Source organism: Engraulis encrasicolus, chromosome 11 (genome assembly GCF_034702125.1).
Source record: "Engraulis encrasicolus isolate BLACKSEA-1 chromosome 11, IST_EnEncr_1.0, whole genome shotgun sequence".
Taxonomy (NCBI): domain Eukaryota; kingdom Metazoa; phylum Chordata; class Actinopteri; order Clupeiformes; family Engraulidae; genus Engraulis; species Engraulis encrasicolus.
Genome location: NC_085867.1, coordinates 39,687,515 through 39,706,482, shown reverse-complemented (window position 1 = coordinate 39,706,482; position 18,968 = coordinate 39,687,515). Strand labels below are relative to the sequence as shown.

At 44.4% G+C, this 18,968-nt stretch overlaps 1 protein-coding gene across 3 annotated transcripts in view; it reads right to left on the bottom strand.

Moving 5' to 3' along the window:
• Nucleotides 1–16,574, bottom strand: part of slc4a4b (solute carrier family 4 member 4b) — a 61,275-nt gene extending 44,701 nt beyond the window's left edge. For all 3 annotated transcript variants that reach the window (XM_063210590.1, XM_063210589.1, XM_063210591.1), the window contains exons 1-3: nucleotides 16,137–16,574; nucleotides 8,627–8,700; nucleotides 4,434–4,598 (exon numbers count right to left, since the gene is read on the bottom strand). In XM_063210590.1, the coding sequence (XP_063066660.1) occupies nucleotides 4,434–4,598; nucleotides 8,627–8,700; nucleotides 16,137–16,156 (259 nt within the window). In that variant the 5' untranslated portion in view covers nucleotides 16,157–16,574. The remainder of the gene's footprint in view (nucleotides 1–4,433; nucleotides 4,599–8,626; nucleotides 8,701–16,136) is intronic.
• Nucleotides 16,575–18,968: the final 2,394 nt, after the last annotated feature.

The window sequence follows — 18,968 nt, the reverse complement described above, 5'->3', positions numbered from 1 at the left end:
AACTCATCAGGTTCATCCCAAGGTTCCAAGTGGTGTGCTATCAACAACAACCTTATCTGTGTTTCTCTTACACACATGTTCAAGTGGGGAACTTCACACCATCTGAGAAAATAAACAGGATTAAGAGAATGCCGCCCGAGGGCAAAACAAGCAGGAACGAGTGTGTTTGTGTACGTACAGGAATGCCATTCTGTGTCCGTTGTTAACCCGTAATCATTTCGCGCCTCGCTTTACACAATGCTAAACAATGCCTCTTCAACAGAGGTCAGCATTGTTCCTGAGCTGTTTAATTTCCAGTCTTTCCACATTGATGTTCCTTTCTACGTATTTTTATTGTCACTGAAATATACACCTATCCCTGCTGTGAAGCAAGAGAGGTGTCCATTTCAGATTCAGATTCGTGAGTACAACAGGTGATTTCAAAAGGTGCAACAAGTGCAACAAGTGTAACTAGTATGTGCAACTGTCAGCTGAGTTAAATGTTTCTCAGTTTCTATAGCTCTATAGTTTAGTACCCTTTACCTTTGTATAGCAAACACGTAGAGGTAAGCCCAGGGCAGGGCAAGAGTGCAAGAGTTGTGACCGGAGGTGGCAGTGACTTGTGTGCAGTGACAATGAAAGACCTTCTATGTAGGTTACGGTGTGTAGGTTATGTGTTTAAGAACAATACGCAACCGCCGCGAGCTACTACGCGAAGAGGTGACGCTGGGATAATAGGACAGCAGTCAGAAGGTGAGCAGACATGGCCGTGTGGAGGTAGACAGACAGACCAAAGCCAAAATAACACCTGGCTGCGGTCCCCAGTCTGTTACCCAATCACGTCGTCTACTGGCGAACTGTCCTCTCGCCCATCACGGCATGGCATTCACACATGCATCCATGCATAATGTTTACTTGGTTGTGTAAAAATGTGTGCACAACTTGTTTTGTGCAAAGCACCCACTGTTTTGTGCAAACAAGGAAAAATGCTACAGGGTAATGGGAGGACATCAGTGATTAGATTAGCATAGGGATAACATGGGAGAGTGGTGCGGATGACGACAGGACAGCAGAGGAGGCCAGGGCAGGATAGCAGACTTGGCTTGCCAGTGACGGCTTTCGATGCCATGTCTGGTCCATCCACTGGCCTGACTGTGCCTCTAAACCTTACTATTAAGAACCTGTTCCGCGAGAGAGGTATTGTAGCCTGTTGACTAAATGGCCTGTACATGGTCGGAAACCACGCACCAAATGGTTATCTTCATGGGGTACTTAGGCAGGAAGTATTTTTGCCTGGCGAGTTTGTCTAGCACTGCACCATAGAGGAAAATCTAAAAGGACACACAATATGTCATCCAATCACAATCACTCTTTCTGTGTAACAAGTTTTTCTCTGTGTGTGAATCAGTGTATTGAGTCATTTGGGAAAGCTTAGAATGGACACAACACAGCTATGCTGATTATAACGTGCAGTTAAACAATTTGTTTTGAAAAATGTAAGTTCCACAGTTTAAATGGGAGCTCATCAGTGTGTGTTTCTTCCTCGTCTCACATGAGCTTTGCGTTTTGAGCCTGCACTCAGCTGAAAGACATTGGTTCTGCGTGAGATCTGACTGGGGTTCCACAGCTTTGCCAACGGATGGTGTCTGACTATATATATACTTTTAATGTTATGGTGCCGCTTGCCAGGCAAAGACTTAGCAGGAAGACGTGACTAAACTTGCCATCTCGCCCATACCCCCCCGGTGGCTCCTGGTAACTCCTGCTGCAGGTAAGTCAGCTTTAAGACCGCTTGAGTCATGGGTGGGAATCCTGAGGCCTATTCTTGGACCAGGTTCTTATCTGGGGCCTCTAGAAATACACTCAAGTCACAGTCACACATATCAAGCCAATAAGCGGGATACTGACTTACGACAGATGACGCTACAGAATGCCTGATGCTCATTCTCAATTCTTGTGGCCAATTGTTCGTTTGAATTTAGTTCTTCATCAGACACCTTTGACTTAATTGATTCAAAGCAGATATAAAGCTGCAGACTGTGGCACAGGCATAAACGAAGCCAATTGGAGCCAATTTGGATTGGATTTGGATTGATTGCAGGCATGTCTCATACGTGCCACTCTATTCTCCCTGAAACTGGTTGTAGAACCTGCTTTGCTTAAAAATAGAACTTGATTGTCGTCACGGTGAAAAGCCTGATGGCATTCATTGACTACTAAAATATGAATGATTAACATTCAGTGTTAGCTGCATGTGTCTACATTTTGATTTATCCGTTCGTGTTATTTCACTTCCATCCATTCATCACAGAGTTAGTGTAAAGGTGACATGTTGTTTGTGTGTTTAATAATTTATCAGCGCTATGGCAAGTCACGTGTGAATGGTTCTCTGTTGGTGAGTGGACGTGAACAGAGGGGCTGCCTGTTTGCAGAGCTTGTGGTCAGTGCCACTCAGTTCACAGGGAAATGTTTCTGAGCTCCTCTCTTTCCTGTACCTACCCAGCACCACCAAGACAATGATAATTCAACACTTGGAGAGAAGAACCAACTGGAAGTGTGTTAAATTCAACTCACTGAGTGAATTCACTGTGTACCCCTATGAATTTGAATTTGGGAACACTGATTATAGGCTAGACCCAAAACGTTTGTAACCCACTTGTGCTTTTGTTTTCTCTTTATTTTTGGCTTTCAATACAGTTTCACTAATCAGAATTCAGCTCCTGTGTGCGACTCCTTTTCTCTCTCCTTACTGTGTACCCCACCACCACCACCACCATCATAACTGTCTGGGCCCTCTCGTGCCCAACTGCAACAGTGATCTATGACATCCCAGGGCCTTTGGCAGGCCACACACCTTGGATATCCCCAGTGTGAATCAACAGTAAAAAGTCACACCTCCGACCAGGGGAGAGGCTGTGTGCATTTGGCAACACAGCGCCAAACAGGGTGAGAAAGGACTTCACCTTTCCCAACCTAGACAATCAATCTTCAATTGTCACGGGGGCACACATACTCTCATGCATACACTTTCTCCCTCTCTCATACATTCTCTCTCTCTCTCTCTCTCTCTCTCTCTCTCTCTCTCTCTCTCTCTCTCTCTCTCTCTCTCTCTCTCTCTCTCTCTCTCTCTCTCTCTCTCTCTCTCTCTCTCTCTCTCTCTCTCACACACACACACACACACACTCACACTCTTACCCCCACTACAATTTAACACACAGGGAGCTCCACTAACATAAAGGTAACTAAGTAACCAAACTGAAACAGCCATGATAACAAGAAACCACCTCTTCACTGAGCACACAATGGGGCCATTGACCAAATCCCGTGTCCAGTGTTTCAAGGTAACTTTGAGAACATTTCCATACACACATACAGTACGCCAGTCTTTTCGAGGAAGCCGGGGAACATTAAAACAGAAACGCTGGACACATAAGGTCACAACGCTTCAACAATGTTAAAATAATATACCATACCAACCAACGCGTGCACCTGACTCCTGACCATTCAGGTATGACATTGTCGCAGGTGTAGAAAGTGGAAGTAGAAGTACAGGTGAAAGTAAAGTAAAAACCAGGGGGGCGCTGTGGCGCAGCGTGCTAAGCCCCCCCACATTTGGGCTTGCATGCCCACGGGGACCCCGGTTCAAGTCCGGCCGGGGTCATTTCCCGATCCCACCCCGTCACTCTATCCCACTTGCTTCCTGTCACCATCTCAGACTGTCCTATCAAATAAAGGCATAAAAGCCCCTAAAAATATATTTTTTAAAACAAAGTAAAGTAAAGTAAAAACCTTCATTATGTACCCATCAAGATAAATGCAATAATTGATTTAATAACTATGTAATATCATGTACAAATGATGTACTTACAGGCAGCATGAATTTACTTTCACTTGTACTTTATCAACAGTGGTCTACCCTTTTGAGGGCCCTAAGCAAAAAACAGACATGGGGCCCTCTTGCATTAATCTTTTTCTGGTATTTACTATGATGGGGCCGGGGGGTGGGGGGCACACAGAGGGCAGATTTGGTTGGGCCCTAAGCAATGAAAACTTCATTGGTAAAACTTAACTTAATGCACAATATACTGCATTATTGGATGGCTTACTGAGTGGCTTTGTGTACATTCTTCTACATGTACTTTGTATAGCCTGGCCGCGCCCTCTTAGTGACCCAACAGTCATTCAGACAGTGACTAGTCAGGCCAGGAGCAATACAAATATCATTTCTGAGCTCCGCAAAAAATTAGGAACTCCCCCCACTTTGTCGGGAAGCAAACAACTAGTAGCAAAACAAGGGAGATGAGATGGGTCAACCACGCCGTTTGGGAAAAGATCATTGGTATGCTCTTGGTCAGACCAAGTCTTGAAGAGATTTGAGAGTCTATGATAATCAGGCTATACTTTGTATACATTTCTAGACATTAAACTGTAGTTAAATTATGATCAGAACTCACTGAGTGGTTTTGCATGGGAGGGAGTCTCGTCTACATTCTCTGCGTCTGATTTGTCGCCGTCTGTCGTTCGCTCCCGCTTCTCCTTGTGATTGGACCGCCTCCGGTGACGTCGCCGCCGGCGATAGCTCTTGGGCACGTGAATGCCAACGTACACAGTATGGTGACCTGTTGACACACACAAACACAGGCACAGACACACGAATGCACACGCACACACACAGACGCGCACACACACGCACAGATGCGCGCACACACATATACATGCATGTGCACACACACACAGACATACGACATACATTCACACACACACACACACACACACACACACACACACACACACACACACACACACACACACACACACACACACACACACACACACACACACACACACACACACACACACGCACACACACAAAAACACGCACACAGGCACACACAGACAAAGGTAAGATTATGCAGCAGCATAAAGGAAATAACACTAATCCCCCCTGTCCACATCTCTAATCATCTGGTGACAGTGGGAAGGATGAAGTGGAAATGGCGTAAGTATGTGTATGCATGTGTGTGCGTGTGTGTGTGTGTGTGTGTGTGTGCGCGTGCATGTGTGTGTGTGTGTGTGTGTGTGTGTGTGTGTGTGTGTGTGTGTGTGTGTGTGTGTGTGTGTGTGTGTGTGTGTGTGTGTGTGTGTGTGTGTGTGTGTGCGCGTGCGTGTGTGTGTGTGCGTGCGTGTGCGTGTGTCTGTGTGTGCATGCACACACTCGGACAAAACCAAACACAAACGTGTCAAACTGTCAGGAACGACACAGGCCGGTCAGGCAGGTCAAAACATGGATACACACAAACAGATATCGAGACGGCCAACGGCCCTCGGCCAACACCAGCGAATTACTTCCTGTAAGAGAAACCGCTAGGGACACTGCAGAACGTCTGCAGGAAGTAAAAGCCAAGAAAAGCCAAGGTGTGTGTGTGTGTGTGTGTGTGTGTGTGTGTGTGTGTGTGTGTGTGTGTGTGTGTGTGTGTGTGTGTGTGTGTGTGTGTGTGTGTGTGTGTGTGTGTGTGTGAGAGTGTGTGTGTGTGTGTGTTTGTGTTTGTTTGACCGGGCGTGCTTGCTTGTCTGTGTACATGCGTGTGTGTGTGTTTTGTGTGCGTGCATGGATTTCCTTAGAACTACAGCTTCATATCTGATGCCCTCCACTAGGAGTTGGGTTGGGACACGGGCTTGGCTGAGACAGCTTCAGAAGAGGTGTACCACAAACTTTTATCAAAAAGAAGGGCAAATGTGCTGCGTGGCTTCTCTTTAAGCTGGACTGACTTACACGTATCATTATCAAAGGATGTTTAAGTTCATAAAACTTTCGAATGTTGTCCTGAATCAACACACAGAATACATGCAGCAAATCATCATCAATCCTTCTTTGTTCAGTTAACAAAAAAGGACAGAGCATGGGGCCGTTTGGCAGCAATGTTCTCAGTGTAAAGGAACATAAAAAGGATGCAAAAAATAAACACAAATGCAAAAATAACAATAAATGTAAAAAATACATAGCGCGCTAAGCCCCCCACATTTGGGCTTGCATGCCCACCCACGGGGACCCCAGTTCGAGTCCGGTCGGGGTCATTTCCCGATCCTCCCCTGTCTCTCTGTCCCATTCGCTTCCTGTCACCATCTTTGACTGTCAAAAAAACATAATGCCTTATGCCTATTGGGTTGCATGCAGCACTATATAGCCTATTTGTAATGTGTGCAAGGTGAGTGAACAGCAAATGTCCGTGCTCATCTATAGAAGGTGCATTTACTATGAGGTGTGATTGGCACTTTCCCTGTGTGAACGCTACAGGTTGCGGTGGATAGCTTTAAGGCACACGTGCCCCATCCTCCATCTTTGTACTGCATGGAATGTGACAGAGAAGTGAGGGTTCACACAAGCACATACCATATACACAGTATGTTCTGTGAGCAGAAAATAGAAAAGATGGAAAAAGGACAAATAGTTCTATACTCTCACGTGTGTTTTTGTTGTTGTTGCTGTGTCCTTTTTGTCAGGTGCAACAGATGCTCATCTGACAAAGTGGTGCTTTAAGGTGAAAACAAGTGCGTGGGAATTTCTTTATTTATTTTTCACATTGACTTTATCTCTTTGCCCCACACCAACTACGTATTACAAGTGTACTGGACTCTACTTCCTGATTTTTCTTATCTACATATAAAAAAATGGAATCACGCGCATTTGTGTGTGCGTCACACAGAATCAAACCAGCAGATTAAACATCAACAGTAGTGTTTCTCAACGGGGGCGGTGCAGCCCCCCAGGGGGCTTTGAGGAGGAAGCAGCTGAGTGGGGACGGGGCTTAGCTCCCATTGGGGGGCATTAGTCTATTTCATTTTTCAATACTAAGGGGGGCGTTGACAGCCTTATAATGAGATCAAGGGTCAAGGGGGTGTTTGTTCAAGAAAGGTTGACAACCACTGATCTAGTACAGTATAGTGGAAAGTTTGCTGTGTGGTATGAGTGAGTGGCCCACATGCCCCATCTTCCATCTTTGTACTGCATGGAATGTGACAGAAAAGTGAGGGTTCACACAATCACATATACATAGTGTGTGCTGTGAACAGAAATAGAACAGGCGAAAAAAGAAAAAGATACTCTCGTGTGTGTGTGTGTGTGTGTGTGTCTGTGTGTGTGTGTGTGTGTGTGTGTGTGTGTGTGTGTGTGTGTGTGTGTGTGTGTGTGTGTGTGTGTGTGTGTGTGTGTGTGTGTGTGTGAGTGCGCGCGCGTGTTTCGTGGCATGTTCATTTGCGACATGAGTGTTTTAACTCAAACATATCAACTACTATAGTAAGGATTCTTTGTCAGGTGCAACAGATGCTCATCTGACAAAGTGGTGCTTTGGGGTGAAAACCAGTGTGTGGGAATTCATTATTTCCTTTTCACATTGACTTGATCTTTTTGTACCTACACTGTATTATAAACGTACGGAACTCTGCTTCCTGGATTTTCTTATCTAGATATAAAAAATGTAGTCATCACATGCATGTGTGTGTGCGTCATTACAGAATCAAACCAGTAGATTAAACATTGATGAGATGTTTGTTGTGTGGTACGAGTGAGTGTCACGGGCAGTGTTGCCAGATTGGGCGGTTGCCCACCCAATTGGGCTACTTGGGATGGCTGTATGTGGGTAAAAACGGGGGAAAAAAAAATCCATTTGGCGTTTTCTTTTTAAAGTCGTTTTGTGCCCATAGAAACCAATGCAATTTGTTGAAATTGGGCGGAATTTAGCGCTTTTTGGTGGTTTTTGAGAACCTTTTGGGCAAGTTTTGATCAGACAAATCTGGCAACACTGGTCACAGGCCTGGCGTGACTGAGTGACGCTGAGTGAGTAGAGTCGAGTCGAGTTGAGAGGGCGACTGAGCTCCAACCAACATGCTCATCTCCCATAATCTCCTTCCACATTTCCGTTGACTTTTCCCCCCTCGGAAGGCTAAGAGGTCAGTGCAAAGACATAAACCTGCACAATCAAAAATGATGGGATAAAGTGATGATGCCAGACCTCCAGCGCATGTTTAGGCAGCCAGGGCCAGTGAAGACAACAGCAGAACATCTGGACAGGGCAGGCGAGAAAAACCTCAGCAGCGTAAGACAGTCATGCAAGACAGAGGCTGCTGCTGCTGATGCTTCTGGATAGGAGGCATCTATCTGGACATTTTCTCATTTTCCCTACAGGTTCATGCTGTTGATGGATGTTTTTATTATGGTTTTATGGATTCAGTTTTTTTATGTATGATATTTCTTTTCAGCACATTGAATGATTGTGTATGGCCATGTGCTATATAAATAAATTGAATCAATGGAATTTAATTAATTGATTGATTGTGCTGCATTTTCCCACACATATTTATTTGCTACAAGTTACAGGCATGCAAGTATAAGGGTCGGGTTGTGTTGATGTTATGTAGATCACACAGACGTACAGTAAATGGCATTCACTGTGGTATGGCGATTGTAGCCTTTACTGTATTTTGGGCAAGAAACTAAGAGAAGAAAGCAGAAAGGAGAAAGGAGGCACACTAAGAGGAGAAAGGTTCGAGTCTTTCTCTAGTGGCGAGGAGACAAAATAGAAACAGAAAAAGAACATTTAAAAAACATGTAACGTGACTTGTGTATGTATGACCCGTGTATGACCCTCACCTTCCACCTCCTCCTCATCACACACATGTTTAACAAACGACGCTCCGCGATCCACCACCGCTTCCTCATCCACCCTGCAAGACAAGATGAGAAGAAGAAGAAGAGGACATGAACAGGAGCAGAAAACCACATAAACCTTAAAACCACCTCACAGCACAAGCCTGAAATAAAACACAATGCTTTGAACACAAAACAAAGGTGTTCAAGTGCCTAATCTCGATTTGTTACACACAAAACAACAGCTGTGAGTGACGGGCCATTCAACTGTCAGTAAGAGGTAATGCATGGAACATGAAACATATTGTTCTTAAAAGGGAAGGCCTAGCTCTATTATGAAGATATTTCACTTGAAGTTTATTATCGCATCTCATTGCAAGAGCAAATCCCTTCCTCTGGGGAACAAAAATACAGTAAGACAGACAGTAAATACAGAGAATGTAGGCTTTGACTTCAATTATTTATATAAAAATTATGATAGTACAATTCCTGGCATAATCTACTGTATGTAGGCATGCAACGAACAGAGAGCAAATAAGGCACAATACAGTTAGGGGTTTCTTTTGCCTTAAGACATGTAATTTTTTTTTATCTTATCTTACATGTCTTAAGGCAAAATAAACCATTAAGTGTTTAAGTTAAACAGTTAGACATAATGAACTTAATACATAGGCACAATACAGTACATAATAGAGGTGAAGAAATGTTTTGCATCCCTAGTCCCTCATTCTGATGATGTATTGCATGAGGGTGGTATACCCACAGGGCATGACCACATAGTCAAAGGGTGTTGAGAGGTTCCAGAGAGTCTGATGGAGAAGATGGGGTGCCCTAGCCTGCAAAACGTGTCTGCAACACTCTCATCTGTTTTCTTTGAAGAGACAGAACAATAGCCGTGGGTGACAGCCTGTCTAGTTAGTAGATTCCAGCACGAGGCCCAATAATAAAACAAAAGAAGGTTGAAAGCTATTGTGAAGACTTGCTCAACTGCAGCAAGAACTACAGTGTTTCACAATGCAATGGAGAGAGAGAGAGAGAGAGAGAGAGAGAGAGAGAGAGAGAGAGAGAGAGAGAGCAACAGAGACACAGAGAAAGAGACAGATCGAGAGAGAGAGAGAGAGAGAGAGAGAGAGAGAGAGAGAGAGAGAGAGAGAGAGCAACAGAGACAGAGACAGAGACAGAGACAGAGACAGAGACAGAGACAGAGACAGAGACAGACAGTGAGACAGTGAGACAGTGAGCCTTCAAGGGATGATGATTATCAATGTTAAGTCCGGCCCACATCCTCATCCATCTGTTCATTGATCTGATGAGGTCGGCAGAACTCTCCCACCGTGACATGCAGGAGAAGGTCACAGGATAGCAGAGGAGCGGAGCGGTGAAGAGAGTACTGCACAGCACTGCTGCACTCTACTATGTCTAGTATCATATCACCTCACTAACTCACATGGGGGAAAGCTGCATAGGCTGCATAGGCTGCATAGACAGGCAGGGCAGGCAGGCAGGGCAGGCAGGCAGGGCAGGCAGGCAGGGCAGGCAGGCAGGGCAGGCAGGCAGGGCAGGCAGGGCAGGCAGGCAGACCTGTCCCCCGTCCAGTCAAATCCCGCCCATGCATGCATGCTCTCACCTACCTACCTAAAGTTCAAGCTGTACGTCATGTGGACAGCTCCAGTGATCTGGGCTGCTGGGATTACCACGGGCTGCTTAAGGAGGCTGCCTAGCTTACCAGCAGCACGTACTGTAGTACAGCCAGGTACATACGGCCAGACAGACAGACAAACACACTGGCAGACAGACAGACGGCCAGACAAACAAAAAAAAAGCAAAAAAGAGGGCTATAGAGAATGACTGATAGACACAAGGAAGTAAAGAAACACAGGAAAAAGGAGTAAAGAAGAGAAGTATGGACAGAGGAGACAGAGTGTCAAACAAAAGGGCCATTCCTTCTATGAGTTTCTGTTTGGAATTCGAGCAAAGATTTCAGCCGACCAGGAAATGTGCTCGCACTGTGTGTGTGCAATACTGTACGTCAGTCAGGTCAGGTGTGTCCTGGAACTTTTTTTTTCCTGCTACCTCTTCCTGCTCACGCACCTGTTTCAGGAAGAGCAGACAGAACATCTATTTGTATTGTCCTCTCTCTCTCTCTCTCTCTCTCTCTCTCTCTCTCTCTCTCTCTCTCTCTCTCTCTCTCTCTCTCTCTCTCTCTCTCTCTCTCTCTCTCAGTCACTTTCTCTCAGTCTCTCTCACTCTCTCTACATGTGAGTACGTCTGTAACAGAGTGTGGGAACAGACATCCAATAGCAGGTTTTGGTACACTACGTACCATACATATGCTTTTACTGCTGTTCTTAACAGCACATGGTTGGCCTTAAAACTGTAACCCACCACAAAACATTGGTCAAGGACACACACGGGTTCAGACCCAAGACAGATGTGTTAAGTTAAATGATGTCATTCCACTCGTCTGTCTTATAAACAACTGACTTGCCGTATAAATGTGAATACACAAGAGGGACTTACAGAAACTACAAAATTAAGGAAACCAGATATCCCCAGTGGTAAATAAGTGAAGGCGGATAGAACATTCCCAGGAGAACACTGAACTTCATGCATTCCATTGAACATTAATTTTGCATTCAGTCTGGTACTGTATGACAGCAGACTGTGACAACCACACTGTTTACCCTTCAATATTGTGTAGAGTACAGTGTATAACTCATACACTTGATGCTCCTTGCACTTAAGATTAAATACTAAAGCCACATTGCATTACCCTATATTCATATATCGGTAATCGCAATAAAGTTCAATGTAATCTCATCTAATGACATCTGTGCGCGCACACACACACACACACACACACACACACACACACACACACACACACACACACACACACACACACACACACACACACACACACACACACACACACACACACACACACACACACACACACACACACACACACACACACACACACACACACGCACACTAATCATTCAAAGTTACTCTTCAAGGCCATTATTTTGTAATGCACTGAAAAGCAGATATGTCTTTTGCAAAACAAAAGCAGAAAAACCCACGAATGACATGATGAGAATAACATCCATGCAAGCTGCGAATGATGCATCATGTTTCCTGCTGTTACAGCATAAAGAATGCCGTTGTCATCAGGGTTCCGTCATTAACTGCATGTCTACAGTTGGACCTGTCAAAAAACTGCTGAATAGGGGCAACACCTTACCCACGATGCATTCTCATAGCCACAGATTGCACCCTACACCACAGCTGTTATAAACTGACTATATTGAACAGACAGGAGAAGTGGAGATATGACATACACAATTGTAGCGGTCTCATATTAGTCTTGAAAGTCAAATGCAGCAGTCAGCACGTATGCATCACTGTATTTGTCGCATACACAATACTGTATGCTTATTGTTGACTGTTGTTCAGTGTGAGAAAGATATCAGGGTGATATGAGATATTGTAGTCCCAATCCGGGGTTTCAGTGAAAGTACAACTAGTAAAAGGTGCAAGTACAATTGAAGCAGAAACTGCCCAGTAAATATAGGATCAATGGCAACATCTCTCTCGCTTGCTTGCTCGTTCTCTCTCTCTCTCTCTCTCTCTCTCTCTCTCTCTCTCTCTCTCTCTCTCTCTCTCTCTCTCTCTCTCTCTCTCTCTCTCTCAGTGCAGAAGTGAGACTACCAGCTACCAGAGAAGGACAGAGAGAAAATAAAACAGAGAGAGAGAAAGAGAGAGAGAGAGAATGGGACTGCAAAGCAATAATTAACATCCTGAAGGCTTGCACCACTTTTGTGACTGCCATCTGCAGTTTTAACCCCTTTACGTTACTGATAAAAAAAACTATCATGTGAGGATGCAATGGCCCTTTGATAGTGGTGCTTGAAGAGATAAAGTGAAAGTTAAAACAGTAGGAACAAAGTAGAACACAGCTGCAGCTTCACTAAGAGGTGACATGTCAGTGTTCCTCTGAACCTGGGGCCTATAGGCATTATGGGAATGAAATAATGCGGCAGAAGCTTTTTTTTTCGAGGTAAGTCCAAAGATTAGCAACTGCCCCCTCTAAGATACTACGACTCCTGAAGATCTCGAGCTTGGAAGTACTATCGCATTTCACATAATGACATTTGGATTGGTCAGCAGAGGCCGGAATTAACCCTCCAGATGAAATTTACACTGCGTCTTTATGCAATCACCAGCAATGATCCGCTGGTAAATGGTGCATGTGCCAATGCCTCAAGCAGGGACGGACCTCCAGGGGGTATTCGCCTCTGGCTCCAGGGCCCTGCCATATTATTGGTGGTGAGGGCCCTATTGTGACCATAGCAGGCTGTCTGTGTGTGTGTGTGTGTGTGTGTATGTGTGTGTGTGTGTGTGTGTGTGTGTGTGTGTGTGTGTGTGTGTGTGTGTGTGTGTGTGTGTGTGTGTGTGTGTGTGTGTGTGTGTGTGTGTGCAATTGTTCCTCCAGTCTGAAAATTCCACCATCTCATCGTTTTCTATAAGATTTTTAAATTTTGTATAAAGGTCCAGAATGTAATTTTAGCTGTTTATTTAAAAAAAAACATGCTGCCCATTCACAAATTTGACCTTTTCATGAATTTTCACTAATGCCTCTTTTCCACATCCGGTTTTCTGGTAGGCCTTCAGCTGGACAAAGCGTGACTCGGCCGCCACTTTTTGCTTTTCGAATAGGCAGGACAAAGCTCAATCGTAAAGCAAAAAGTGGCGACTGTGCCGTGTCGAGCTGAAGGCCTACCAGAAAACCGGCAGTGGAAAAGACGCATTAGTAATAAAGACAGGCCCACCACGGCACGCCCCACCTGATAAATCCACTACAACCACTAGTGTTAGTATCTCTACTACTAGACGCAATCCTTTTATCATTCAGAAGAGTAACATTAGCCGCAAGCCTCACCCTGCGCTGACTCTTTAGCAGTATGCTGGCCATGCTCCTTGAAATGCCAGGTCAAATTACGGACCAAGTTCGGGGGATACCTGCCACTCTGCAGCAACTCAGCGGCATCAATCACCCAGTACAGGGGCATTTGACAGGACACGGAGGCCAAAAGAGAGTGACAGAGAGAGAGAGAGAGATGGAGGGGCGGGTGAAAGTCCTGATATAGTATCGCTCAGCTGGTGTGTGTGCGGCTGGTGTGTGTGTGTGTGTGTGTGTGTGTGTGTGTGTGTGTGTGTGTGTGTGTGTGTGTGTGTGTGTGTGTGTGTGTGTGTGTGTGTGTGTGTGTGTGTGTGTGTGGGCGCTCGTTTGATTTCTAGCATCCCTCTCTAAGAATGATATGTCTAAAATTAATGGACGCTGTATAAATAAATGTGTGATGATCCGGAGCCCAAGTATACAGAGCCTAATGCCTGAAATATCTTCATGGGCAGCATGTTTAAAAGCCTGGGCAAAAGCCGACTGTTGACTCAGTCTGGACCAATGCTAAGAGGAATCCGTCTCCATAGAGGGTGGGAGATGGTCTGACCTTACTCTGCATTTTAAATTAATTGGAGTTCCGAATTCAAATTCAAATTCAATTGGGAAAATACAAAAGATTATAGGTCATCCAAATAAACATAAACATGCAAGACTTTGAGGACAAGTGATTTGGACAGAGCAAAGTTTGCTCATGTCTCCCATGTTGTCCTACAGAATTGAGAACAGTTGCAGTCGACACACATCAGAGTACTCTCTCTCATATCATGATGTCACCCTGGTGTCATCTCTTTAACAGTTGATGGGCCCCTCCACCAACTGTGTGATGCACCGTCACTGTTTACAGTCTTTGACTTGGACAAGGTACATGATCACTCTGGCTATATCAAGTCTGTCAATCCTCTGCGTCTAACCCCTTTGCAATCCACTGTCTAACGGACCAAGTTCGGGGGATACCTGCCACTCTGCAGCAACTCAGCGGCATCAATCATGTCACAAAAGGACAAAATGCCTTTCAAGCTCCAAAAAGTCAGAGGTGCATACAGTAACAAGGAAGGAGTAACCTTACTGATGTAATTACAATACTAGTACTACTACTACTACTACTACTACTACTAGCTTCCAGTTTAATGCATGCCTTTAATCAGTGCTGCTGGTCAGAATCAATACATTTACTCGACAACTGCCGAGCAGAAGACCACAACACTACAACTGCAACTGAAATGAATGCAAGTGGAGATGAATGAACCTATTACCGCCCATGCGTCACCGTGCGCAACCTCACCCCACTTCATCTCTAATCCTGCCTAATCAAGATCCCAGCAGCACTAATTAAACCAGTCTTCTTTGTCCTGAAGTACTCGAGCACAGGGGGCGGGGCATGGAGCAGACATGCCTTCGGTCACATCGATGCCTGATAGCGAGTGGAGGGTGGTTTGGAGAGAGGGGAGGGGATGTTGTTAGAGCAAGGTACGTCTCCAACTGCCGGTAACATTTGAAGGATGTCTCTCTTTGAAAGTCCAATGTATTTCTTGTAAATAGTCAAGGCGGACATTACAACCGTTCAACAACAGTATTCTTCAGGGAGTAGTTTCGCTTTCCACCTGTGTAAGTGAACGCATCAACCCAAACTCCATTACTGGGATGATCCACGCACTAACAACAACTGACTTCCCTGTGCGATTGACACACTTTCCATGAGCAAATCTTCCTTATCAAACTGCATAAGGGCTTGCGCTCCGTTCAGGTGCCAAACTCTGCGTAATGGCGGTTTTGGAGACGTCTTCGGGCCGTCTCAACGAGATATACAGCTTCGCCGTAGACAGCTCCTTGCTGTCACCCTTGCTTTCAGTGGCATGTAGAACTAGACTACAAATCATTTGAAACCACACGTACAATACGGAGGCGCAACGTGCCTATTCCTTGCTGGTCAGACACCTTGTGCCACCATCAAGACGCGAAGACCTTCAAGGCATGATCTCTTTCCACCGGAGCGCTTCCTCGAAACTAGGGGCATTACAACGTTTTGAACTTCACGTTCCTAAATTAGGCCATAGGAGGGCATGCGTTCTCATTCATTTTGAAAGCCTTTCCAAAATAGGTTGCAATGTGGCCGTGCGTTTGCCATTGCGCGTCGCTTGACTTTTCAAATGATTAGCGCACTGACATATATGTATAGAACTACAACTAACAGGGATGTCCTACATCGATGTGAAACTTTAAAGCCAACAGTGAAGCTTGAATAAAGGACTGTGTCAATTGGTGGAAGGTTCCCATACATAGGCTAAATGGCAAAGGTTCCCAGACCCAGTCAAGGCCTTTCCCCCCCTTTTACGAAATGTCACATGTGGTGGGCTATCAGCACAGTAATATTTGCAGTGTTAATTAAACACTTACAGAGTCGATGTGACATCTTCTAGAATGTAAGTGCTCAATCAACACATCTATTACTGGGTGCACTTGTGTTTGAACATTTTTGTCAAAAGCAGTTCATGTGTCACCATCCCAGAAAAGTCGACCCAGTTTCGACCACAAGTTTAAGAAACTTACTTGCTCTTTTCACCGCTCATTTTGTCCTCTTTTCTCAGCTCCTGTTTTCTCACGCTGCAGATATTCTTCAAGGTTGCCCGGTCTGTTTACCCGGCAGCGCTGCTGAAGGAGCAATTCTCTTGGTAACTTCCAATCAATGTAATGAGTCAATTAGGCCGTCTGAATGAGTACTTAAATGTACCTAACGTCCAAATACGCCTCTGCCAAAACGGCGTGATGTGGAACTATCTATCTGGTGTCAGGGTTGTTTCAAATACACTATTAACTACCCCAAAGTGAACTTCTCTGGCTTTCATAACGCGGCAGCTCTCTCGCAGCGAGTGTAAAAGTCTTCCACGTTGTGTTCTTTAGTTGTGTGCTACTCTCCGAGCGCACAGTACAGCCGTCAACGCTCAACTTGTCTTTTCCATATTTAAAGACTGTACCGTCCCTCCGGCAACGTCATTGTAGAAGTGGGAGGTAAAGGCGTGGGTCACAAAGTTAGAGCGGCCATCTGAAACTGCAGCGGGTGGCTGGCTGTCAATATGGATTGACATAGCTTAACAGGTTTAGCCCCGCCCCAAGCCTGGTGCTGTGCTGTCTTGCAACTTACAAGACTTCTCCCTAGAAGTGCGCTGTCATTCACGTGCATTTGTCAAACAAGTGGTTGAAGCGTCCTACGTCACGGTGTAGGCTAATGTCTGTGTTATTACTGCATTATACACGCAGGGCTAGTGTAGGTTGAATGTAGGTTGTGTTATATCCGAGGAAAGGAAGTGGCAATTATAATAATAGCCTAAAAATAGTTGAAGAATGAATTCATTTCCTATTAGGTGCACTCCCCTGTAAACTTCTGCAGGCTACTGTAAACTTCCCTACTTAAACAGCTGCTCTTCCCTGTTTTTTTGTTTTGTTTTTTACTTTGACTGCATGTTGTGTGGTGATAACGGGTGTTTGTTTAGGATTTGTGTTTTTATTTACCAAAAATTAAAATTCTTATTTTTATTAAGCATACTGTTTTACCCTGAATATACAAAAGCCTTGTGCCTTCAGGTAGGCTACAAAAGAGGGAAAGTGGTTTTAACACACTCAGTAGGCCTACCTATGAAATTAAATGCAAATATAAAAACATGTGTATTTATGAATTGGTTAAACGTGTACAATCATGTTTTGTTATGTTATGACAGATGACTAAAACATTTATGTTACATGTAGGAGGCTAATGAGCACACTATTACTGTGTGCAGGGGGATGTGTATAAGACTATTAGCAATCTTTCATCCCTGGAGGGGTGAAGTACCCTATGCTTATTTGTGTAACATCAATATCCATGACTGTGACACGCAACACCAGCTGATTTTAAAGCACGTCACACACCAACATCCATGTGACCCTCTGGTGAAGACAGAAGTTATACAAAACATGTCTGGGAAAGGATAAAACGTTTAAATGTCTGGAAAAAAACCCTAATGACTTGATTTAATAATAAGACATAAGGAATGCAATATATCTAGTTACCACAATTGTTTTGTGTCATTTTTGCAAAAGTGGGGCCTATGGATGAACAGTTCCTCTTAAATGTGGCCCTACAGCTGTAGCAATTTCATGTATTGCATTGTAACTAACTTTTTCCACATACCCCAAGGCTCCATGGCATTTGAAAACCACTGATCTAGGCCGTTTCCCCTGACACCTTAGGCCAGCCAGGGGTGACATGTCGTCCAGGCCCCGAGTTCGGATCTATTATATTTTAGCAAGCCCGCACCGTCTTTTATTCCAAACGCCATTTCTTTTTGTAAATTAAAACTTTTGTTCACAGGAAAAGTTAATATATTTGTTAACCATACAAGTGAACTGAGTTACAAACCAATATGGAATCATGTCAGCTGTTAAGTTGTGGATTTACAGGAAACGTAGTTCATTCTGCAACCCCCAACCCCCCCCAATTAGCTTTGTAACACCCCCCTTGGGGGTCCCGACTTACGTCACGTCACAATGTTGTTCATTTACCACTTTCCTAGGTAGGGATCATAAACATCTCTCTGTTCAGCGACTAATGAGTGACAGACGGGGTCGTAAGGGAAGGGTAACAGCAAACGTGTCTCTCACATTCCAAACCAATCATCCAATCTGACCTCTGCACTGAACTCTGGGGACCTCAAACTAACCCCTCCACCTGACTGAAGACTTGTGATAACTAAAATCAGCTGGTTGAAACATCCAGACAGTACATGGTAGACCGCAACATCACTCTGTTGTCATCACAGACTAATCACTTCAGGCATGAATGCAGTGTAGTGGTAGTCAGTCGTATCTGAACATCTGAACACAACTTCAACCTTTAAGAGGGTGGGTTTTTGAACATTCTATAAAAAAATGTGTTCTATAACAATGCAAGATTCTAAAATTCCATATTGTATTGAATGATGCCCAGAATTCTATAGAACTTTCACTGCCCGAACATTCCCGTCACACCGGTGTGACGGTACACTCAGCAACAAATCAATATAATACTTGCTCATTTTTATTCTTCATAGGAAACACACAATCATAAAAAAGAAATGTACAAACACAATTTCCCTGTACCACATTATAATAACACATAAATACAAGTTGTAAAAGCACACGTGAATTTAAAAAAAATACTCCAAAAAATAAATGAGCAGATTGATAGACAAAACTCCATACATTATGGCTTTTGTACACATTTTAGAAATAGCATTTGATGTCATTAATTGGTTCATACGGTATTGACCACATCTGTCATGGTGAATCTTCGTATGGTCTTTCGAACAAACACACACACGCGTGCGCACGCACGCACGCACGCACGCACGCACGCACGCGCGCGCG